Source organism: Squalius cephalus (assembly GCF_949319135.1).
Source record: "Squalius cephalus genome assembly, chromosome: 7".
Classification (NCBI taxonomy): Eukaryota; Metazoa; Chordata; class Actinopteri; order Cypriniformes; family Leuciscidae; genus Squalius; species Squalius cephalus.
This window is the reverse complement of record NC_137128.1, coordinates 11,657,951-11,683,674: the sequence shown is the minus strand read 5'-3', so window position 1 is coordinate 11,683,674 and position 25,724 is coordinate 11,657,951. Positions and strand designations below refer to the sequence as shown.

At 37.7% G+C, this 25,724-nt stretch overlaps 1 protein-coding gene across 2 annotated transcripts; it reads right to left on the bottom strand.

Annotated features, from left to right (window-relative positions):
- Positions 1–3,488: 3,488 nt before the first annotated feature.
- LOC307161473 (uncharacterized protein) lies at positions 3,489–25,419 on the bottom strand. 2 transcript variants are annotated; one of them, XM_079876195.1, is made up of 4 exons: positions 18,861–19,094; positions 15,504–15,561; positions 4,845–5,007; positions 3,489–4,670 (listed from the first exon to the last, which is right to left on the bottom strand). In XM_079876195.1, the coding sequence occupies exons 1-4, from the start codon at positions 19,070–19,072 to the stop codon at positions 3,673–3,675; spliced, it is 1,431 nt and encodes a 476-aa protein (XP_079732321.1). In that variant the 5' UTR covers positions 19,073–19,094; the 3' UTR covers positions 3,489–3,672. The 2 variants fall into 2 exon arrangements, with proteins under 2 accessions (XP_079732321.1, XP_079732322.1); XM_079876196.1 differs by lacking the exons at positions 15,504–15,561; positions 18,861–19,094 and adding an exon at positions 24,924–25,419.
- Between the last annotated feature and the right edge of the window lie 305 nt (positions 25,420–25,724).

Below are 25,724 nucleotides of genomic sequence, written 5' to 3'. Positions count from 1 at the left end.
GAATCACGTCTTTCACTCAGTGTCTCTCCCGCTTTCAGATGGGGAAAATTGCACCGTTCAGACTGTGCTTACGAATGTTGGGTTTAATGGCTTCAGTGATATCGGTAGCACATCTGGGCCTTCTCATAATGAGAGACTTTCAGCGCTGGATCGCGCATCTATGTTTGTGTTCTCTGCAACATCTCAGTCGACCGGTGAGAATAACTCATGCGTGCATAAGAGCGCTCAGACATTCGAAAAGCCCCACGATGCTCAGAACGGGTATTCCTTTGGGGGCAGAGTGTCGTCGAGAGTGACTATGATGGCGGATGCGACATTAAAAGGCTGGGGAGCAACTCTGATGGGCAGAGCTGTGAATGGTGTGTGGCCTCCACAGCTGGTTCAAGCATATAAATTACTTAGTGTTGTTGGCAGTGTTTCTAGCAATATTTTCTGAGGTTCATCAAGGGCCAGCATGAAAACAGACAATTCTACAGTGGTTGCTTATATCAACCTGCAGGGGGGCACACGCTCTCTTCAACTGCACCAGTTAGCAAAAAAGCTGATTGTGTGGTGCATCAGAGCATCTGGTAGGGTTCATAATTTATATTTACCAGCCGCAACACTAAGTGACACAGTGTCAGCAAATGCTTGTATTGTTTTCAGTTTGTCGGTACATATTTCAGTTTGTCATTTATTTTTGGTAAAATGTGTTTTCTGAAGACATACACCCTAACCCTAAGACATGCACAGTACCTGGAAGTGTCTCAAACCATTTTGAGTATTTAGAAAAATGCCTGTGTGTTTGACTATTTGTTTGCAGAATTTATCATCACTGATACAGTCTGAATTGTATGATAATGTCATTCAACTTATTTTATGTGGAAAGATCATTCAGGGGTGGCTAGTTCGAATTTGTCTTTTTTTTTAATTTTTTTTTTAAGCATAAAACATTTTAAAGCATGTATTGAATAGCTGTGTACTATACTCGTATATCTTGTGTTTTTTTTTTAAAGGTGGCTGGAATAACAACCCTAATGCCAGCCAGTTCAAGTACATCTTTAGGAAGCTGATGGCCCGGTGTGGGGTTGTTAAACCATGCAGAGGCAAAGTGATGGCACAGGATGACACAGAGTCCCTACCAGCTGTCATCGACACCTCTACAAGCCTGTCAGCTGTAGATATGTCCTCTGCAGCAGGAGGAGAAGATCTTCCATCCCCGTTTGCTGACATTCCTGCCCTAGTACATGACCACAGCTACCTTCCCGTCCGCTTCGATGGTCTTGTGGACAACGCTCTCGTGTACATTTCAGGTAAAGGCTGACTGAAAGTCGATTTTGCCTATAACCGAAAGTGCCAATAGTCAAAATCTGGGGAAAAACAATCTCACAATAGTCCAAAAAGAGAAGTGTTCCCTTAATTTCCCCATGCTTATTAATGATTATTGTTACAAGTTCTGATATTACTATACTAACTCAAATTTCAGGATTTGTTGTGCGACGGGCTCTGAAGAAGCTGTCCTGTGATGTCTGCCGTGACAGACGCTGCATCTGCCATCAAGGACCAGAGCTACCACCTGCTGACTTTAAAAAACAATGGAGGTCTGGTGATTCCATCAGAAGGCACAGTGAGGGTCGTCAGGGCAGCAGAGTGGGTCATTCGGCAGGCATCAGGAAGTACCAGACGATCACAGCCCATCAAACTGCTTGAGGTTGTGTACATTGTACGAAAGAGGATCGGGTCAGATGATGTGTTTGTGCTCGGGGAGCACATCGGCGAGACGCAGTATGGCATAGACAGCCACCACCATACACTGTTAAAATTAGTTGTGTCCCTGTTTTTTAAGATAAGGCTGCACCACATCGCTAAAATTACAAACCTCAGCTTACAGAGCAACAACATGCGACAGAAGCTTAATAAAACTGTCCTTTTCAAAGGGCATTAGCCCAAGGTATGTTTTTCTGTCCTCTTTTACCTCAAAAGTAGTGTAGTTCTCTATACAGCATTTCTTTTTTGTATATTTGTAAAGGGGAATCATGCACCTTTTTTTATTGCAAATAAATGTCACTTTTATAATAGTTTAAAAATAGAGACTTTTGTGTAATTATTCCATATTTTGTGTAGTCATTCTAAATCAGAACCCCTGACATACAATCCAAATAGTCTACAAGTAACATCAGAGTGTTATCTTTCATTTGATTTGATTTCATTTTGCTTCTACACCAAGAGGTTGCCAACAACAACCAAAACTAGGCTACTCATTGCATGTAAACTATTTGTAACGTTTCATTGTGAATCAAATTAAAATGTTCTTCTCTTTGCAAACGTAGGCAGAGGCATAGTGACAGATTAATTCAATAATGTTGCAAAGATATTGCATCAATCCATATGTTTCATTAGGCTACTAGGCTATTTGTTTTGCCTTACTCTTTATTCATTTAGGCTATTTATTCAGTTATTCATCATCTTCCGTCCTTCGCACTTCTTGTGTAGCGCACGCATTCTCAGACCTGTCACCTGTCACTCATCATCGTAGGGGAGGTGTTTGGAATCATTCCCGCGTTACAATCATCAGCCAATCAAGGTGGTCACTTCAGTCAAGCTCGTGCATGAGTAATGACGTCATCCATAGCAACGAAGACTCACTCTTAGTTTAGGAGTTGTCATTTTTCTTTACTAAGAGTAGGTCTGAAAGGCGTTGTGAATAACTTCTAAGAGAAAACTCCTAGCTAAAATCTTTTAGTGCGATTTAGGAGTACTCCTAGTGGTAAGATAAAATGCTTTGTGAACACGGCCCCAGTTGTGTTTCTAAAGTCCTATCAAGTGACCTAGAGGGCTGAAATGTGGTCAGTTCAGATATGCTTGTTATCCGGCAGAAAGAAAAAATATGTAATAATTCAAATTATGTTATTATAATAGTAATATTCATATTACAAAAGTGTGTATATGTGTATATATATATATATATATATATATATATATATATATATATATAATGTCATGTTGCCATTCTGTACACTGAGTTTTAGTAGCCTATATATTGATTTAACATAAATACCTTGTGTGTGTGTGTATATATTCATTGCACCTATCTGGTTCTGTTCAAGGATATTTTCATATGTTAGTCCATGGTTATAATTATTCATATGTATGCAGTGTTATAACTACATCTCTGACGTTTATAACAAACCAAACTGTTAGAAAATCGGTAGAAAATTGAGCAAGTTCTGGTTATTTAAAAAGTACATGCAGCATTAAAACACAATGTTACGAGTGAGCGAGCTGCCTGTGGCAAGATGGCCGCCACGTGCGGATTATATGATATCTATGCATCCACGTGCAACAGAAGGAAGCTGCTGTGGGCACAGGTGCAGCCAATAAAGCCTGATTGAGCCATAACTGGCTTGAGATCGAATGGGTGGAGCTAGAGGTTAATAGGGAAATTAACAGGCTAAGAGGGGTGTGGCACATGCTTTGCACCTTGCAGCTTAGGGACACAAAAACGTCTCAACAGTAGGTGACGCTTATGGAACTGCAGAAATAGAGAGGTTAACCCAGTACACAAAGCAGAACTGCACTTTATTATAAACTTTATTCAGCATTTTTCAGAGAAAACACCATCGACACTTTTCTGAAGAGAGCCAATTACCACATTTATACAAAAACACCCCTCCCAAATAATAATAAAACGTTTTATAATTGTACTGACATTCCATTTAATTTTGGGCAATTCTTATTTCTGTGAATCTGTGCACTTCTGGAATGGATGAATCTCTTGCCACATTGATGGCACTGATACGGCTTCTCTCCAGTGTGAATTCTCTCGTGTCCTTGCAGACCTCCTAACTGTTTGAAACTCTTTTCACAGTATGAACACTTGTAAGGTCTTTCTCCAGTGTGGATCCTTTGGTGCACTTTCAACAGAGGGGCTGTAGTAAAAGCTTTACCACAATCAGAGCACAAATACTCTTTCACACCAGCGTGTATTTTCTGATGCTCTTTAAAACGTCCCCTCCATGAAAACGTCTTTCCACAAACAGAACACAAGTAAGGCTTCTCTTTTGTGTGAACTCTTATGTGGCCTTTTAAATCTGATTCCTGAAAAAACTTCTTATCGCACTGATCACAATCAAATTGCTTTTCTCCAGAGTGAATGAGCTTATGAATTTGAAGACTTTTTGGCCATTTAAAACACTTTCCACACTTATCACATGTGAACGGCTTCTCTTCAGAGTGAATTCGCATGTGACTATTAAAGGCTCCTTTCTGTGAAAAACTCTTGCCACACTGAGGGCACGTGAACGGCTTCTCACCTGTGTGACGTCTTTGGTGAATCCGAATGGCTGATTTATGTTTGAAACTCTTTCCACAATGATCACATGTAAATGGCTTCTCTTCAGTGTGAATTTGCATGTGACCACTAAGGTTTCCTTTATTTACGAAACTCTTTCCACACTGAGGGCATGTGAACGGCTTCTCACCAGTGTGACGTCTTGTATGGACAATAAAGACTGAATTACATGAGAAGCCTTTTCCACATTGAGAGCAGGTAAACATTTTTTTGGCTTTTGCTCTTTGTGATTTTTTTTGTCCTTTTTTTCCCCCAGTTCTGGCATCATTAAGGTTCTGAATCGGATGTTTCATCTCGATTTCATTCGATTCTTCACTTTCCTCTTGCACATTCATTGAATCTAAAATGAAAATATAATTTTTTTAGATGCGATTTTTAATCACACTTTTATTTGTCCAATGCTATTTATTTATTTTTGCTTCTATGAATCTTTAACTACTATCTACAATTCTGTTAATCTATAAGAAAATGTTTTTCAGACATCATTAATGAAGAATCAAGAATGGACACCAACCTCTTTGTTCCTCTGTATCTTTATCTTTCACTCCACATGCTTCTGAATTTCTAATATCACCACTGTCCCCTTTAATAACCTCCATCTTTACAACAGCTTTCATTGGGGAATGGCTTGGATGAAGGTGTGAGCAGTGATTGTTATGAGGTATGGAGGACCAGATCTGAAAAAAAGTACAGTACAGACATTACATAAATTCCACTTGAAATTTATTCAATGATTCAACAAATGAAATGCATTTTAAATCTTAAATGAGACGCATGTCTGACACAGGACACATAAAGAAGAGCTACAGTTGGTACTCAACCACAATACTTTTGGGGGGGTGTATTTGCTGCATTTTACTGCTAAGAGGCGCTACAATCACAGACTTTGAAAAGTGTCAGTTTATTCTCTATATTCAGTAATCTGTCAGCAGATAAATTAAAGGTAAACATTGTAGTTAAATGAATTCATAATCCCAATACTGAAATTACAGTACAAATTTAGAACTGAAACAAATGTAGGCTTCTATCATTGAAGTAGGCTAAACGTTAACATTGTGTGCCCAGTTTTTCTATAGCTAGAAAGGCAATGCATGTAAAGGTTATGTGTCTTATACCTCATGTTATTTTAATTTGTTAGTAGGCCTAGATTTATGAACTGAAACATAACAATGAAATAAATTAAACTAAATAATTGTAAAATTAAAACATTGTCAGACTTGCTAACCGATGTTAGTCTGCAGCATTTGTGTTTTAGGATGAATTAAGAATTAAATAGGCTTACAGTAGGTTGTTATGATTAGCATAATTTTCTTTAATAAATAATGAAAACATTTCAACATATACATTGCAATAGAAAAATGTAACATCAATGAGGCTTTGCACAAGCATAAGTTGTTAAGCTCATGCTCATATATCAGAGGTCAGGCGATAGCTGCGTGGTCAACACTTCAACATGTGTCTCGTGGTGCTTCAAGTGTTCTGAGTTCGAATCTCAGTTCTACCATCTTCATAATTTTGTTTCTAGTTTAATATGCTATGTCAAAAATAAAAACTTCTGAAATGTTAATTTATTGATTCGAAACACGTTTCGGAGCTTTGTTAGCCTATTCATTGTCTGTCATTTTTATTAATAGGCGTTTAGATGATAACATTGAAGCCTACATGCTGTTAACCGATGTTGGCCGACAGCGTTTATGTTTCACCGTTCTTGATGGTTAAATAGGTAGCCTAACAGATTATTAAAGTCAAGCGTTTTGTTTAATTAATAATGGCACATTACAACATAAATTTGCTACATTCCAGTTGAGCCTCTGTTGTGCTGTACAGACGACAAAACCCGAAGGTGATGTTGAAGGCAGATTATCAGATGATCGCACCAGAAAATTAAGATGATAAAACTTGTCTATAACCCTTTGGGGTCTAAGGTGTTTTTGGGGTTCTTGAGATGTTTTGACATGCCCTGACATTTGCGCTTTTTTCAGTTGCTAATAAACATGTTAATGGCACAGGTGTCATTGCACTCTATAGCATCTGGACCAAGTAACACAGACCTGTAAATGCCCATTGCCTCAAAAAACAAAGAATCAGAGACTTCAGTTCTCCTCTGCTTTTCATCGAGTTTGGAAGACTGTGTTTGTGCTGTGCTGTTTACCTCGGAAGAATTATAAGAACACGATTTGATTGTAAGAAAGATTTTTAAGGTAAGACATGTCCACTCATAATAGTAAGCATGTTATTGTTGCATAAACTTTACATTGTAGCTACTAGTTAAACTGGTGCCAGACTAAAAACTAAAATGTATGTGTGTGTGTATATATATATATATATATATATATATATTATATAAGCTATATAGACAGAAACATGTTGAAATATGTTCTCTGCATGCGCTGTGAGTTTGAGTCACTCGCGCTGTGCGTTTGAAAAGCAACATGCAGCATGTTCATAGTTTTTTTTTTTTTCATACTTTTTTTAAGACTTCAACATTCACATGAGTATGAGTACATGACCATGGTCAAATGAAAAATCAAACACCTTGGAAATGACAGGTATGGACTATGTTTCAGGAGTGGCACAAGGTTATGTGACTGTTCAAGTCTCTGTCTTTAGATCAGTGTGTTCAATAATGTGCTTTTTTGTCCTTTGTTGTGTATCTTTGGATTATGTTGTGTTGTAAATAAGTCATTCTTTTTTAAATCTCTACTCATTCTTTGTTTATAGTTCTCTCACAGCCCCACCTGATAGGGCCATTAGGGGAGGGTCTTTGTCTTTCTCAGGTGTGAAATACATCAATATTCATGCTGATTCACGCCTCCATGCATAAAGCTTTGTTACACAAAACATGTCTTACAAATTTTAAATCAATATATTGTTTTATCTGAATGAGTACGCAGGATGATTCTCACATAGTTTTGAAGCAAATATTCTAGGCTACATGATACAATTTTCAAAAGTCTTGTGAAGAAATAATCAATATGGGTTTCATGACCTTATTTCAGTGACAATTTTTTTTTCTTCACAAACCACGCATAAACGTCATTTTCCAGTATACAGACCCCAGAGGGTTAATGTTGTGGGCCTATTTTTCTGCCCGAGGTCCTGGACATCTTGTTCAGATACATGGCATCATGGATTCAATCAAATACAAACAGATAAAAAATCAAAACCTGACGCCTTCTGCTAGAAATCTTATAATGGGCCATGTTTGGATCTTCCAACAGGACAGTGATTCAAAAACAAACATCAAAATCAAAACAAAAATGGACAAAAATGTCACTGAGCACAAAACCAAGCATCTGCAATGGCCATCCCAGTCCCCAGACCTGAACCCTATAGAAAATGAGAGGGCTGAACAGAAGAGAATAAGCGCAAACATGGATCTGGGCATCTGAAGGATCTGGAGAGATTCTGTAAGGAGGAATGGTCTCTGATCTCCAAACTCATCAGGCATTATAGAAGAAGACTCAGATCTGTTATCTTGGCAAAAGGAGGTTGCAAAAAGTATTTAATAAAAAGGGGCAAATAATTATTCCCAATGTTTTGGAGAAAAACATTTATTACATAATGTGATTTTCCCCCCTCTTTCAATTATTTTACTTCAACTCATTTTTTTAATAAAATATCAAAAGGATTAATGCAGATTTATTTTATACATCTTTGATCATATTTACCAAGGGGGCAAATTATTCTGACCAGCACTGGGGGTTTGAAATTAACTTTTTCGGTCACCGGCCAATTTGGCTACTAAAGTTACCGGCCATTCAGAACTTCTACTAGCCAATATATATATATATATATATATATATATATATATATATATATATATATATATATATATATATATATATATATATATATAAAACGCAATTTGGATTTAAAAAAATAATTTCTTATTCAAACAAAATCCTGTCATCCAGCCGTTTCCTTCCTTCCTCTTTTATCCTAATTCTTTTTACCAATGTTTTTAAGGTGGATAGATAAATACGGTACAAAGAACAATGTAGGATGTTGCATAGCTTTAGCATAGGCCTAATGTTTATTTATTAGTAGTCTTTATATTTATGTTTATATTCTTACAATTTATGTGTATGTTAAGTAAAGGGGGACAGTACTTGTGTGTGTTAAAAACTTGTGTAAACATGTATTATAATATGCCTTATATATATATATATATTTTTTTTTATGTAAATTCCAATAATTAATATTAATCGTAATTAATAATCGCAATTACAATTTCAAGGGAATAATCGGCAATTATGATTTTTGTCTTTTACTGAAGTTCAGTAATTTCACTTAAATGACAATGATCTACTAATTGTCAATTAAGTGAAATTAGTGAACATAAATATACAAGCTTGATAAAAATGATCATTCTAGAAGAAAATTTCAGATGGCACTTAGAGGCTTTTGCATCTGAACTCTTCAGATATTGATGAGTAGTGTATCACATCTATACAACTTTACTGAGCCTTTTATTATAACTGTTTTTAATTTCAGTTACTGTGCGTGTGAAGAACAATTCATAGTGCTCTACTCCAGTGCTGGGATCTAAAAGTCCCGGTAGAAAGATAACGATTTAGAAACAGAAATAAAAACTCCTGCAAGATAACATACTTTTATGTAAAGCCATAGACCCTTTTGACTCCAGGACAGGGATCTTTTTCAGGACACTTTTTTTGCTTCCCGTAGTGACGCTCTTGCTGTGTTTGCATACTTCACCACAGCTAAAGTGAAATAAATGCAATATTTATCAAATGCTTTTAGATACTTTTCGATTAGATACTTTTCGATTTAATACTTTATGGACTGCTTAATACAGTGTCTGTTTGCACAAGAATAAAGTTCAACATACGCCTATATACTATCAATGAAAGGGGGTCTAAGGGGGTTCTTTTTTAAATCAGTTTTATTTTGATAAACATGACAATATAGCATCGCAACTACATAAAGACCGTAAACTGTTATAAAAAAAAATTGTCGATCAGAATGTCCCATCCAGTACTGGAGTGGGAAAGCAGCTCCGTCGACTCCGATTCCCGACTCCTAATGTTGGAGTCGACGGACTCCAAAAAAAGCTGCTTTCTCCAAAAAACCCGGAATCGACACCCCTAGAGGAGAGATGAGTTTCCATTAACTTTAATGACTTAAATGTTCATTTGTACCTCACATTAAGCTATCGAATGGCTTCAGATGTCTTGGAATACAGTGCATGAAAATGTTGAATGTTGTGCTTTACAATGTTTTTCTGCCTTTAGTGAGGCTTAACAAAAACACAGAATTGTACGTACAATATCAGACGTCACTGAGAAACTGCTGCAGTGGCGGGGAGGATTTATGGGGATGAATCTCCCGACCGCCGTTCACTGCCTTCGGCCATGTCTTCTCGTACAAAAAAACAACAGCGTTGCATGCTGCGGCTGTCAGACTGATGCTGCCTGGAAAGGATTTAACGTGAGTTTTCAAAATCGTGATAATCAAACACGGTTTTAATGATAATTAAATTAAAATAATACTAACCATCAGGACATTTTATCTAGGGGTGGAACGGTACATGTATTCGTATTGAACCGAAACTGTAAGGGCATCACGGTTCGGTGCATGAATATACACGGAGAATACACGGTATAAAAATAAATAAAACTCGCATGCAAATTAATTAATGTAATGCGGAACTACTGTTAGATACGTGGGTTCTTTAGGGACACCTAATCTGTAGCTCCACCTTAACTCTGAAGCTCCGTGGCTATAATGAACAGGCTGCGATGTCAAGATTGCAAAGCTGGAATATGTTGTGTGTGTGTGTGTGCGTGTGTGTGTGTGTGTGTGTGTGTGTGTGAGAGAGAGAGAGAGAGAGAGAGAGGGGCGCGGGCGCAATCGAACAGTGAAAAAAAAAAAACATACTCCGTCATTTTGTTCACAGGACATCATTCAAACTGCAAAGTGTTTACTTATATTTGTGTACACTCGCAATAAAACACAACATTGTGCTTTTGTCAAACTGTAAACTCTTGTCAAACTATACCTACAACTGTCACCCAACACATTGAGTAAGTTACACATTCGACATTGATTAAAAAAGAAAATCAAATTTGTTTTTAATGGTAGTATTATTTTATACAGAAATAAATTATTTATAATTCAGATGAGAATAAAGTTAGTGTTAATTAAAATTTTAAGGAAAACAAATATATTGATCTGAAATATAGCAAATTAATTTTAAATTCATTCAGGTACAATTACCAAACATATCTCAAGGTCTTTTTATCTTTTTATTAATTTAATTAATAAATTAATTATATAAAACTATTGTCAATGCACTACAAATAAACTGGTTATATGCCTTTACTTTATTAATAAAACTTATTTAAAAAATACAAGGCTTAAGACATTTATTTTCCTTTGGTGGTACAGCCTGAGACATGCACAATAAAAAAAAATTGCCTTCTACATTTTTGTTTTGCTTTTCCCTCCACTGTACCGAACTCGTACCGAACCGTGATGTCTAAACCGAGGTATGAACCGAACCATGACTTCTGTGTACCGTTCCACCCCTAATTTTAATCGTGGTTTATCGTAAAACCGGTAATCGTTTCATCCCTAGTATTGCGTTCGATACTTTTTAGGCACCGACTGAATTGCCTCGATACCATCAAGTATCAAAAAATGTCTTGTTGTTTGGTAAAAATTTCGATGCCTAAGGGGTTATCCTCGTCAACAGCAGTAAACATGCAGTATAATTGGCTGTGGCGAGGCATCAAGGAAAAACACTAGTTTACTCTGGTTACGCCCAGAGACGTGGCTCACACGTGAGGCTGTAGTGTGTAAGCTTCCCAACCCCCATAGATGTAGAAGATGTGGGAAAAGATCAAAAGTGTGGCAACATTTCACCAGGCTCGATGCCAACAGCACACGATGCAATATCTGCAACAAGATGATTGCACGACAAATCTGATGAAACTTGATGGTGCGCATCACAAATGAACCGAATCTTAGCGTATAGGCTACTTGCTTCACAGTTATGAGAAATAGGCCTATAGAAAGCTTGAAATGTCTACTTTAAACGAACCAATTCGAATCGAATTATGTAATCTAAATGAAAGGTGTATTTCTCTCTATAGGTGCGTTCACTATTCTGCAGAGATGACGAGTCAGCAACGTCAACATTACCTTGGCAGCCAACACCGACTCAGAAAACACTAGTATATTAATAAACAATTAAAATATCTCCTTGTTTTTTTCCCCCCACACATTCGTAATCATTAAGCTACTTTTGCCAGTGCTTTGCGGCAAGCTTTATGCGTGTTCTTGAGCGTGAGGCATATATTCCGCCTCCCAGTGGCCTTTATGAGTCTGTAAAAAAAAAAAATCTTTGAAAAATGTGCGATTAATGAATCTAGTTGATTTTTTTTAATCAATTGACAGCACTAAAATATACACATTGGTTTGTTGATGGACATACTCTTGTTAATGCTGATGGTGAGGAATTATAGTTGCAACATCTCATGATACAATACCTTGAAAAATATTAATATTTGATACCACTGGAAGAACTGCCATATATAATGCCATTTAGATATTTTTTTAACCCTCTATTGCACGCATTATTAATTAGACATTGTAAAAAATGTTTTGCATGTTTTTATTACTTAACATGAGCTAAATAACAGATATATGTAAAAAAAATCAAAAAAAAAGTTTAAAGGGGGGTCGTTGGTAAATTGTTGCCATATGGCAACAATATGCAATCGTGGAAAGTACCATAAAATCAAAAAAAAATTAAAAAAACTAATTTTATTTAAAACAAGACTCAACAAATCCATCTCATACTTAGTGAAATGTTTAAACAAACATTTATACAGTAAAAACATTATATAATTTCAACAGTTATCTGAAATGTCTGGTAATAATAACCAGGAACCTGGAACCTGTCTCACTGAAATACACTATTCATTCGTTTCATTTCATTTAGTCATTTTTTTTGCTGTTTCATTTAATTTAATTCTCTTCATGACTTGTGAAAGTCAGTGAAGCAGAGGAAAACTAAACACTTGGAGCACTTGCTTCTTACAATGCCCTTGCATCCTGGCATTTTGCATCTGCCCTTCTCAGATGCATGCAAGGGCCAGTGGTCTGTGCGGTCTCTGCGGACAGGATCTGGCGGGACAAAGCTTTGGGGCCCTCTTTTATTTTTCCCCACCACAACAGCTTGTGAAGGTCTAATGTTTTTACCTTTAAAATATAAGCAAAAGTTGTAAACATAGTCTCAGAGTAGTTTCATGCTATGTAAGTCAATGGGACTCCATTAGGTTGAATGCACCAGGACGTTTCCATATTTGCATATAGTTGCCATATGGCAACAAATGTATTTTAGCATATTACAAAAAACTTATAAAATCAAAACTGAATTTAATGTTAAAAAATTAAAGTTTACTTACCCCAGATACTGATTTAATTTTTTTATTTGATGAAAATTTTCCAAAATTCTGAATAAAAGGCTATCTTCAGGAGCCCCAGACAGTGATGTTTGCATGTCAATGTCCATGAGCAAAAAGGACTGGCAAACAGGATATCCTGGTCATGTGACCTCATAAATTGTATTTTCTTAAAAGTTAAAGCCCCCTTTTCACAACTAACTGTAAAAACATAGATTTTATATCACAGCTTTAAAAAAAAATTAAGATAAAGTAATTGTTGCCATATGGCAACGCTATGCAATAGAGGGTTAATATTATATAATTTTTTGTCAATCCATTGAAATTCTACGCAATCAATATTTTCAAGCTTAAAAAAGTAGAACACATTGAGACAGAAATCCATATGAATCAAGTGGTTTAATAGAAGTCTTCTGAAGAAACATGATCTTCTACAATAAATCACCTAAATGTTTGCTCACTCAATGTATTTGTGTTTTTACAATAAGGTAAATACACAAAATGAATATACCGATTCAAATTGAACATCCACAAGTAGGGGTGTCACGGTTCTCTGTAAACAACCGTACCATTCTCCACCCATGGTTTGGCATGTACTTGCACCGTGGTTCATTTAAAATCTGATGATGCATGCATCTATAACATGGTTTGTTGAAAATAACACGTGAAACAGACAGACATTGTTAGGCTAATGTACGTTTCTGTCGATGGACACACATTCTGGCTTCCCCTAAACTTTATTCAGTGCGAGTGCCGTATGCTCTAATATTATCAGTCATTACGCAGTCATCACCCGGGTGTTGATAGCGCATGAGTGCAGGTAAGACCTGAACAGCACTCGTTGCTATCTGTGTTTAAACTAAAATCTCTTTTAAGCCTTACTAATTTAAATATTCAACCTCAAGACGACGCGAAAGAAGCTTAGAAGATGTGTGTGTTTACTCATCTGAAGCACGCAGATGGCACAAATACTGAGTCAGAACAATTCTTTAACTGAGATCTTGAAGGATTTGCTATCCTGTGGCTCCCTCTAGTGGATAACATTAGCATTATGCCCTTCATCTCTGAATTGCATTGATATTTGGTTGATTTTTTTTTTTTTTAATGACTACAAGTTTTTAATGATTACTTTATTATCTGATAATTAGAGATGCACCGATCGACCGGCCAATGATCGGCCCGGACTGATCAGTCTCACTTGTTTCTGATTCCGAGCCGGTCTGTTTTGTTGCCAATACAGTACAGGCAATAATGTCAGCTGTGTGTTCTCGTTGTCTTAAATCTGACCGTGACACACACCCATCTCCTCTCACTTACTAGTCTCATTCGCTCCGGTTCAATAGTGCTTGTATTTTAACAGTGAATTGGATCCTGCATAAGCTCTTAAAGTGACAGAAGTTCAATATTCCTGCTGCTGTCTGTCAAGTTAATAAAATAACAAAAGACAAGACAATCACTCTCTGCTCTTGACTGAATAAGGTTTATAACTTTAATTTTAAGCATTTGCCTATTCTGCATTTAATTTTTACACTGAAGACTATCCAGTGTTATTTTACATTTGATTCATTTCATTTCTGTAGTATTTCATGATCTCTGTAGTACGTTTATTTCATATCTCCCTTTTTTCTTTTGCAATTCGTGCTGTTGTTTGCAAGTTGTTTATTTGTTCTAATTTTATTACTCCCTTTTTACTTGTTTTTTTTTTAATTAAAATAAAACTTTGCATTGAAGAAAAGCAGATTTTTGTTTATAAATACTGTCAATTATAGTTCTTAAAAAAAATATCAGAAAAAAATCGTTATCGGCAGGTCACACTTACAAAAAAAAAATCGGAATCGGCCAAGAAAATTGCAATGGTATCTCTACTGATTATCAACATTAAACTCAAATTTAATGATTATTGGTACCTTATTTCATGCTTTAACAGTTAAATTTTCAACTTCCATGTTTTAGTTAAGCAGTAATGATACATTACTCGTTAAATGGTTATTTATCAATTACATTCAGTCCTCCTGCAGTAACAGTGTGATTTAGTTTGTTTGCGCCCCCACTGAGTGAGCCAGAGATAATGCTGCATGGAGACTGAACAGGTAATATATCTGTTTAATTACGGTTATAATTTACAAACGTGTCTGTCGGTGTTTGAGTATAAATGGTGCAGTGTGCAATTTTTAGCGGCATCTAGTGGTGAGGTTTGCGAATTGCAAACAGCCAGTCACTCACGGCCTATCCCTCCCTTTGCAAACTCGAAGGAGAAGCTACGGTGGCCGACGAAGGATAAAAGATGTCGTCGTCTGCCTCTGAGTCAGCAGAGAGTAGCAAGTCAAGCAATGAGGTTTCTTTATATTATATTTTTATATTAAATTATATTTACTTAATTATTCAGTAAAACCACATGTTATTGCGATTGTTATTTTTACTTGTTCATCATTGTGTTCGTCTTTTATTCACTGACTTTACCATAGCTTGTTTCCATGCTAGTTAGTATAAGATAAGAGCTATGGATAAGAGCATCAAAGCAGCTAGGTAAGGGGAAATAGCTAACGTTACGATGTCCGAGGCGTCGTTCAGACAGCATGTTTTTCTCCACGTTTGCAGAGTCAGGGACAACCTGAGTATGTACCGGAGGTAACTGGAAGAGGGAGAGGGAAAGGGAAAGGGAGAGGGAGAGGGAGAGGGAAAAGGAGGAGAGGCAGAGGTGTTGGAGGTGCAGTCAGGGAAAGGAGAGGCAGAAGACCTACCCGGAGTGATGGCTCAATAGAGGACGAAGAAAGAGTGGAAGCAGGACCTGTCTCGTACCTGGAGAAACAACAGCAGCATCAATAAATGAAGTGCTACATTACACAGTCGCATACGACTGTAATACATTACTCTACTGTAATCCACAATGTGTTACATCTTGGTTGGGTTTGCTCATCTGGCCTAATAAACTGAACATCCCAAAAACTATCACATCTAGCGCAAGTATGATCACCGACAGACAACATGGAAAACGTAAGCCAAGAGTGTGTAACTTTCAGTGTTGGGCAGTAGCGTCGCTACAAGTAGTGACGTAACTAGCTTAACTACATTTCTCAATAGCGTGGTCGTAGCGTCGCCGTTTTCTGAATCAAATAGCTTTTCAGTAGCGAAGCTCTTTTGTTGATCAAGTAGTGCGGTAGCGTCTACACAAGCTGAAGCTACATTTTCTGAAGCACAAGCTCAACTCGTGCGCCGCATGATGAACATCGCGCAACATCAGCATCACACGTGCACACGGAACGCACATGTAGGAAACCTTGTGAATTACGGCCGTTTCAGGCCGCAAGCGCGAGCAGCGCGAATTGTTTTCGGTGTGCATGTTCAATGAGTGCATTCACACCGCGAGATGGAGCGTCGCGTGAGCAGGTGTGAAGCTGAGGGTTTCGGCGCAGAGTCTATTTTTCATTCACCATTGAGCTCACACTCAATTAAAGTGAAAGCACACTTTTGATGGACAAAATAAATATGATTTCACACTAAAAGTACCTAAAATGCACATAATTTGCATGTATAGTGTTTTAACAAGACCTAGAGTAGGCTATGTCAGAAATCAGAAAGACTCAAAAATATTTATAGAAAATGTACACATTTAAACTTGTTTTTATTAATCAGTTTGGGTAAAAGTGGTGTTTTATAAAATATATATATATAGAAAATAAATATTTGTGTGTGCTGTAAAGTGGTTAAAAAATGAAATGAGAATCGGCTAAAATCTGTATCGGCAGGTCAAACTCAATGAAAAATCGGAATCGGTGCATCTCTATAGGCCTAATCTTTCTGATTGGCTGGTATCAAACATTATCACATAATCTGATGTTCATCCTGCAAAAGAGGGGCCTTGGCCAGAACCTAGTGGTAATTGGGGGGCCTTGTCATGGAAAAGTTTGGGAAACCCTGATTTAGAGGACATGTTTTTTAAGTTTTTTTTTGCCATGTTGGTACTGTTTGGAGCAGGTCTTAATTATTTTGCTACTGTGGTTTGAGCTGAGTTGAGTTTTAAATTAACTTACAGTTAGTCCTGCAAATGTGCCCAAGTCTAAATTGTGCATACCCAGGCAAACATGTTGTGCATATGGATACGTACACATACAGATGAATACACGCACACTTCTCAACACCTGGGGCCTCATGTATAAAACTTTGCGTAGATTTCATCCTTAAAGTGTGCGTACGCACATAAGGCAGAATTTGCGTACGCACAAAAGTTTTCAGATTTATAAAACCGTTCGTACACCAGAACCTGCGCAGAATTCACTTTATAAATCCCAGTCAGCGGAAGATTGTGCGCACCTGCGTCTCCACCCTGAAATAACCATAAATGGAGCTTACAACGCCTAGTTTTACTATGCATATCCTCATCTGCATATCATTTGCATATGATTATTCATCCACGTGATAACGTTTAACGGTACAAGACACATTACATTAATAAAAATCATGTATTTGCCTATCCTTGTCTTGTTTTTGAATACATAAATCAAATAGTGTAAAATACATTTAATCTTTTCCACTGGCCAAATAGTATTTTTAATTGATTTATATTTTTAATGGAAACAGATAGGCCTTGGGCATTATTTGCACGAAACTATTTTCTCAGACAATCTGGTATTATCATGATAAGCAATTATCTCTGTGGTTAAAACATTTAAACACAGCACGCTACAGGAAACGTGTTCAAAAACATCGCATCCACAACAAATATTTCTATTGATTGAATTTGAATATAAAAATGTTGTAACTTCTCAGTAATGATTTCATGTTTAAGTGTTCTCCATTAATTTGAATGGCATATTTAATCTAAATGTTTATATCATAAGTAAAACATAGTTTATATCAGAAGTATTTTATTTATTTAAACTGTTATTTGCATCAGTTTCACTAAACGGCCCAACGCGCTCGCTGGCGCGGACATTTTAGAAGGGATGGATATTTGCTTCAAGTGACAGGTTGGTGAGCGAAATTATATTTGTATTATCTTGTATTTCTTTAGATTTTCTGTCTAAAAGTGATCTTCTGCAAGACACCAGTGCAGAGCTATAATGAAATAGAGTCAAAATTGTATTAAAATCAATGAATCTATCAAACTCCATCATAATCATATCATAATGATAATTCAGGTTGATGCAATTTGATTTATTGGGTGATGTAATAGGATAATTTAGAAGTTTTTCATTTTAAATAGTTATTGCTATTTGGGCCAGTTGGTGTCGCCAAAACACATACTCTTCTAAAAGAGTGCGTACGCACAGTCAAGAGCATCCTTACGGTGCGCACTTATCTACGCCTAGTTTATTTTTTATAAATCCCGATATGTGCGTGGAAAAATGCGTACGCATATTTCTATGCCCATTTTGTGCGTACGCAACGTTTATACATCAGGCCCCTGGTTTTGTTATTATGTGGATCACATTTTTTTGTTTGTTTGTTTTTGTTGCCAAATTGGTTTGGAACAGTTGTTGAATAAACAACTGAACTTAACAATTATGCTTGCCTATCTGTATAACTTACAGTTTTATTGATCACTGAGATAGCATTGATTTGGAATGAAGTTGGTTCAATATAAAAATGTAATTAAAAAAAATAGCTTAGATGTAGTAGTGAACTACTTTTGCCATGTTCCTGTAGCTTAGCTTGCTACATTTTCCAGGGTGGTAGCTTCAGTGTAGTGAAGCTTCATTTAATGAAGAGTAACTGCTAGCTTAACTCACTACATTTTCCAAGTAGCTTGCCCAACACTGGTAACTTTGTCACTGTTTCTGTACCACAGTCCATTATAAACCACATCATGGATAAAGTTTACAGTTGAGGATCAAGGGTCTTAATATGTAATATAATAACACTAATCAGCTGATTGTCTCACGAACGTAACCAGCACATTTATCCCCACATAGCAAAGCCATATAACATAGCGAGGGAGAAGAACTAAGTTGCATGAAACAATCCAACTATATAACGTTATTTTACACCACTGACAAGGGAAAAGTCACTTCTCACGGTGTCTATGGCTAGCTTCTAGGTAATGCTAACATTATGAAACAACAGTTTTCATTTGCATTGTTAAAGTTGGAATACCTTACCTGTCCAGCAGAAAATAGGCAACTTCGGCGTCGCTTTGAAAGCCTTTTTCCCTCATAAGACCCTTCCATCGGTGAAAAGCCACACCGATGTTGACCCGTGATTTTTGCCTACGTTTCTCCCTTATTTTTCTGGCTTCGTCATACTTTCTCTTCTTCGAAACAGATTTACCCTCCGTCGGCTCTTGTCCTAAACAATAACTGTGGTCATTCATTTTCCCGAAATTCTGCTGCGTCTTTTTCTGCTGCTTCCTGCTTTGCTACTGTTCGGACGCTTTTGCCTACTGCTCCGCACTTTGCTCTATCGCTTTCGTTATTATTACATTTTATCACCTAATTTTAACTTCAGTGAATCAGCACAGTGCTCAGGACGCTTGGATTACTATAAAAAAGCAGAATTAGTTTCATTCCTTCAGAATTCACTGAAGCTTACATTCCGAGGAAGAGAAAACTGAACTGCTTACATTCTGGCGGAAGAGAAAACATTCACAAGGATAAGAGAAAATGCGTCCTTTTGATTCTACTTGCTGTACTAACTGCCAAAAACTTTTACAAAGGATTACAGTTCTTGAAACAAAGCTAATGGTAGGATCAAACCAGACGGAACCCACAACAGAGTTTCATCATGGACAAATACAGCGCACAGCCGGTGAGTGTCATGAATTTAATGCTCCTCAACAGAACATACCTAGTGCAGAGAAACAAGCCGATCGACCTACAAACCGTTGGTACAAAGAGGGGGCAAAACCCAAAAATAGAGGCATTAGACTCTCTCAGGCAAAAATAGTTTCATCTACACCATACACAGCTACAAGGATTACAAACACTGGTCGTCTTCCACAACCTATTCATCTTAAGAACAGATTTGAAGTATTATTGAATGAGGAATGCTCAAATTTGTTAAATGTGGATGAACACAGACAGCCAGGAGCTCACTCTGATACTAACAGGCGCTCAAGGTCAAGCAGACAGCGGCACTCAGCTCAGAGCGCAGCCGAGGTCAAAACATTGATAGTTGGGGACTCTACGATCAGAGATATCAGCTCGAAAGATACAACTACATGCTGCCTTCCACAAGCAACAACCTCTGACGTAAACAGAGAAATTCAAAACATTTTGATGAAACATAAGACTGCAAATCGACTCATCATTCATGTGGGGAAGAATGATATCCATAAAGAGCAGTCAGAACAGCTTAAGAAGGATTTCAATGAACTTTTTGAAACACTCAAAAGACTGAAAGTACAAACATTCATCAGTGGACCACTTCCAGCTAGAGGAAGTAACAGGTTCTCACGGTTGCTTGGGCTTAATTCATGGCTGCAAAAAACCTGTAATATAAAAGGAGTGAACTTCATAGACAACTTTAATCTTTTCTGGAATCAGAGGCCACTGTTTCAACAAAATGGCCATCTTCCAAACAAACTGGGTTCAAGAGTGCTAAAGGACAATATCCTTTTCTCCCTTCACCATCCTTCTGCCAATCCAATCAACCAGAATGGCACACACTCACCTGGACACAGTTTGAATGACCACAGGACTTCACTTCAGGACTTGAATGGACATGCGGCTGACACATCTCACAAAGACAATGATAACACCATGCAGCCAAAACAACTTCTGCTCACGGACACAACTTCAGCTGAGCCCTGCCCACTGAGCTCACCAGAGTCAGACTGTGACATATTAGAAATGTCACAAGATTCAGCTCCCAAGGACAGCATATTACAGCCTCGAATAACAACAGATTCAGCACCCAAGAATGACCAGGGAAGCCAGGACAGCATATTACAGCCTCCAATAACAACAGATTCAGCACCCAAGAATGACCAGGGAAACCAGGACAGCATATTACAGCCTCCAATAACAACAGATTCAGCACCCAAGAATGACCAGGGAAACCAGGACAGCATATTACAGCCTCCAATAACAACAGATTCAGCACCCAAGAATGACCAGGGAAACCAGGACAGCATATTACAGCCTCCAATAACAACAGATTCAGCACCCAAGAATGACCAGGGAAGCCAGGACAGTACATTACAGCCACCAGTAACAACAGATTCAGCACCCAAACACGACCAGGAAAGCCAAGACAGCATATTACAGCCTCCATTAACACCACAGCCACTCTCACCGCTATCACTATCTCCTACATCCCCATTGATGTGTTTCTCAGAGAAAATGGAAAAACTAGTGTATGCTGGAACCCAATTCGCTGGAAGCCCCCAGATATCAACCAGAAAAACATCACTACCACCAAAGTCTATGGGCGCAGCTCGCCCTCTCCCCCCTCCCCCTCCTCCCCGAGCATTAAGGCCCCTTCCACAACGCCAGAGCCCACAACTTCCACCGTCTGCTCGAGGTGTTACAAAATCAACCGATACCAGCTCCAAGTGATTTGTGCCGGGTCCCCGCTGTGATAACAGTAACTTTCTCAAATGTTTACAGAACAAGCGGGAACCCAGTGTTCCTGTATCATCTGTTCATTCACATGTTAGAAAGTCTAAGGCCTTTAAAAGCCGTACAGCAAACCCATCTAATCTGGTGCCTATCACACGACAAACTAAGATTGTGGACACAAAAAGCAAGACTGTTAAGTTAGCACTTTTAAACATCCGCTCACTTAAAAATAAATCACTTCTAGTCAATGACTTTATAAGCACATACAACCTGGACTTTATATTTCTAAATGAAACTTGGCTAGAAGCCAGCTGCAGTGCAACAATTCTCAATGAAACATCTCCTCCGAACTTTACCTTTATGAGTGTCTCCAGAGCTGGAAGGAGAGGTGGGGGTGTAGCTGCTCTTTTTAAAGATGTCTATCAATGTAAGCAAATATCATTTGGTAATTACCCGTCTTTCGAATATCTGGGTATTGTGTTAAAAGGTGCTCCACGGATTTTACTTATCACTATTTACAGGCCTCCAAAATACTCTTCAGCCTTTGCTGAAGACTTTACAGAACTGTTATCAATAATTTCCTCAGAGTTTGACAGTTTCACTATTGCTGGAGATTTTAACATTCACATAGATAATGCAGAAAATAATATGGCAAAAGAAATCAATACTGTTTTAAAAACTTTTGATCTGATTCAACATGTACATGGGCCCACACACAATCGTGGACACACTCTAGATTTACTTATCAGTAAGGGTCTAAACATTTCATTGAATGATATTAAGGATGTCGCACTCTCTGATCATTACTGTATTTTCTTTGATATATTGATCTCTCCTGCCATTGAAGTTAGATCTGTGTCTGTCAAGAAGAGATGCCTAAATGAGAACACTAGTGTACTATTTATGAAGGCCATATCCCTAAGACCGAGCATATCTGCTGACTCGGTTGATTCTCTCCTTGATTCTTTTAACTCGAAGGTTAAAAATGTAATTGATGATATTGCTCCTGTGAAAGTCAGGAAGAATGGTAAACAAAAAGCACCTTGGAGAAACTCAACAGCAGTGCAAATTATGAAAAGACAATGCAGAAAATCAGAGCGCATGTGGCGAAAGACAAAACTTGTAATCCACTATAACATCTATAGAGACACCATTCGTGCTTTCAATATGGAACTAGGCAAAGCTAGACAGACTTTCTTCTCCGATATCATAAACAGAAACCTAAATAATACTCGAAATCTCTTCGCTACTGTCGACAGACTAACAAATCCCCCAAGCCAGATTCCCAGTGAAATGCTCTCCGATAGCAAGTGTAGTGAGTTTGCTACCTTTTTCTCTGAGAAAATCAATAATATTAGAAAGGTGATCAGCACATCCTTGAGTTGCGCTGGGGTCAGTCAGATCAGACTACAACCTGAGAAAGTAGTTACTATGTCTGATTTTGAAGAAATTGATGGCAAAATTCTGAAAGAAACCGTTCAGCACCTTAAAACATCAACCTGCGCTCTTGACACACTTCCCACATCTTTTTTTAAAAGTGTGTTAGACTGTTTAGAAGCAGATCTCCTAGAAGTGGTAAATGCCTCACTTTTCTATGGAAGTTTTCCAAATTCCCTTAAAACTGCTGTTGTCAAACCCCTCCTGAAAAAGAGCAATCTGGATAAGACTATATTAAGCAACTATAGACCGATCTCAAATCTTCCTTTCACAGGCAAAATCATTGAAAAAGTTGTCTTCAACCAGCTGAACAAATTCTTAAACTCAAATGGATACTTTGATAATTTTCAATCTGGCTTCCGATCGCATCACAGCACAGAGACGGCGCTCATTAAGATAATAAACGATATTCGCTTAAATACGGATTCAGGCAAATTATCAGTGCTGGTTCTACTCGACCTCAGTGCTGCATTTGACACTGTCGATCATAACATACTTCTAGACAGGCTGGAAAACTGGGTGGGGCTTTCTGGGACAGTTCTAAAATGGTTCAGGTCATACTTAGATGGGAGAGGTTATTATGTGAGTATAGGTGACCATAAGTCTGAGTGGACGCCCATGACATGCGGAGTCCCTCAAGGCTCAATTCTTGCGCCACTCCTGTTCAACCTGTACATGCTCCCAATGAGCAAAATAATGAAAAAGAACCAAATCTCTTACCACAGCTATGCAGACGACACACAGATCTACTTAGCCCTATCGCCTAATGATTACAGCCCCATTGACTCTCTGCTTCAATGCATTGATGAAGTCAACAGCTGGATGTGCCAAAACTTTCTACAGTTAAACAAAGACAAAACTGAAGTCATTGTGTTTGGAAACAAAGATGAAGTTCTCAAGGTGAACGCATACCTTCACTCTAAAGGTCAAACAACTAAAAATCAGGTCAAGAATCTTGGTGTGTCTTTAGAGTCAGACCTTAGTTTCAATAGTCATGTCAAAGCAATAACTAAATCAGCATACTATCATCTGAAAAATATTGCAAGAATTAGATGCTTTGTTTCCAGTCAAGACTTAGAAAAACTAGTGCATGCTTTCATCACCAGCAGGGTGGATTATTGTAATGGACTCCTCACTGGCCTTCCCAAAAAGACCATAAAACATTTGCAGCTCATACAGAACGCTGCCGCCAGGATTCTTAGCAGAACCAGAAAATATGATCATATCACACCAGTACTCAGGTCATTACACTGGCTGCCAGTTACTTATAGGATTGATTTTAAAGTATTATTACTAGTATATAAATCATTTAATGGCCTAGGACCTCAATACATTGCAGATATGCTCACGGAATACAAACCCAACAGATTACTCAGATCATTAGGATCACATCAGCTAGAAGTTCCAAGAGTTCACTCTAAGCAAAGAGAGTCTGCTTTTAGCTATTATGCCAGCCGCAGCTGGAACCAGCTTCCAGAGGAGATCAGATGTGCTCCTACATTAGTCACATTCAAATCCAGACTCAAAACACATCTGTTTAACTTTGCATTTAATGAATGAGCACTGTGTCACTGTTTGTCCGACTGTTTATACTGTGTCTTATTTTAGTCTTTATTCTAAACTGTTTTAATTATTTTTAGTTCTTTCTCGTTTCTTTATTTTAAACTGTTCTTTATTCTAAACTGTTTTAATTATTTTTAGTTCTTTCTTGTTTCTTTATTTTAAACTGTTTTGTATATTCTTATTTCTTCTGATTATTTTTAATAGTATGTAAAGCACTTTGAATTACCATTGTGTATGAAATGTGCTATATAAATAAACTTGCCTTGCCTTGCCTTGCCTTGCTTCTCATTCAAGCTAGTGACGAAACGCGCTCTGTAGCGCTGTTTGTTCGCTGTCGGCTACGGTAGAAAGATGACGTCACAATATGTCGCCCTTCATAGAAGGGGGTGCCCGCGGTTATGTAGATATAAATGACTCATTCTAAGGTAATAAAAACATAACGGTTCATTAAGTAAGGTCTGTATACACCACTGAAAACATAGTTATGGATCTTATATTGCATTTCTGTCAATAGATCCTCAGAAATATCACACATCGCATGGCCTTAAAAGTTTCTGTCCGAAAACTCCAGCCACATTCGCCTTATAGCATTCTGACAAGCTCTTTCGGAAAGGAAATTTGCAAACATTAGCAAAATATGAAGGAAGTGTCATTCATTCTTACTTGTGCTGGGTCTGAAGCACGAAGCGTTGGTAATGACCCTCTTTTCAGAGACAACTTTTTAGCAAATCCCGCGTTGAACTGACCCTCGTTTGTGAAGCAGTCCGACGTAAAATGATTTGTGCAAATAAATAATATTTTGACGACCTTCTCTGGCACATTCCCTTCATAAATGAAATGTATCCACTGCATCCTCAGTTGCTCAGATTCCGGGAGTTTATGGAGACTTTTGTATTCGTTTGTGCACCCAATAACAGAACATTTATGTGTTTTTTGCACAGACATCGTTCATCTCCTGCTGCTAGAGCGTGGAGACAGAAAAGGAGGAGTGGAGTGGGACCAGGGTGGGACCAGGTTGCTAGGTCCCAGAAAAATGTATTTCTTCTTCTTCTTCGGGGTTTTACGGCAGTTAGCATCCATAATGCATTACTGCCACCCGCTGTCTCACTAACTAACTTCGTCCTTCCACTCCAGTCCTCCTTAGGAAATCAAACAAGTATCTCCGTCCTTGGTCATTATTTCCACATTCTACTGTACTTTTAACATTATACACTAATACATATCCCGTAGCTGATTCTTCAACTCTTGCTTTTCTTGTTCTTGCATAAAGATGTGCTGGTAACACTTTACAGTAAGGTTCATTAGTTTACATTAGTTAACTACCTTAGTAACATGAACTAAGAATGAACAACCTTAATGAGCTTCTTCAGCATTTATTAATCTTAGTTAATATTAGGCTAATTTCAACATTTAGCCTACATTATTAAAAATCAAAGGTTGTATTTGTTAAAATGAGTTGCACTG

Coding starts and splice junctions, on each gene's coding strand:
- LOC307161473 (XM_079876196.1), bottom strand. CDS start 25,205: ATGTCTGTGCAAAAAACACATAAATGTTCTGTTATTGGGTGCACAAAC. Junction 5,008..24,923: donor GTGCTTCAGACCCAGCACAA/GTAAGAATGAAT, acceptor ACTTTTTTTCAG/ATCTGGTCCTCCATACCTCA. Junction 4,671..4,844: donor AGATACAGAGGAACAAAGAG/GTTGGTGTCCAT, acceptor TTTTCATTTTAG/ATTCAATGAATGTGCAAGAG.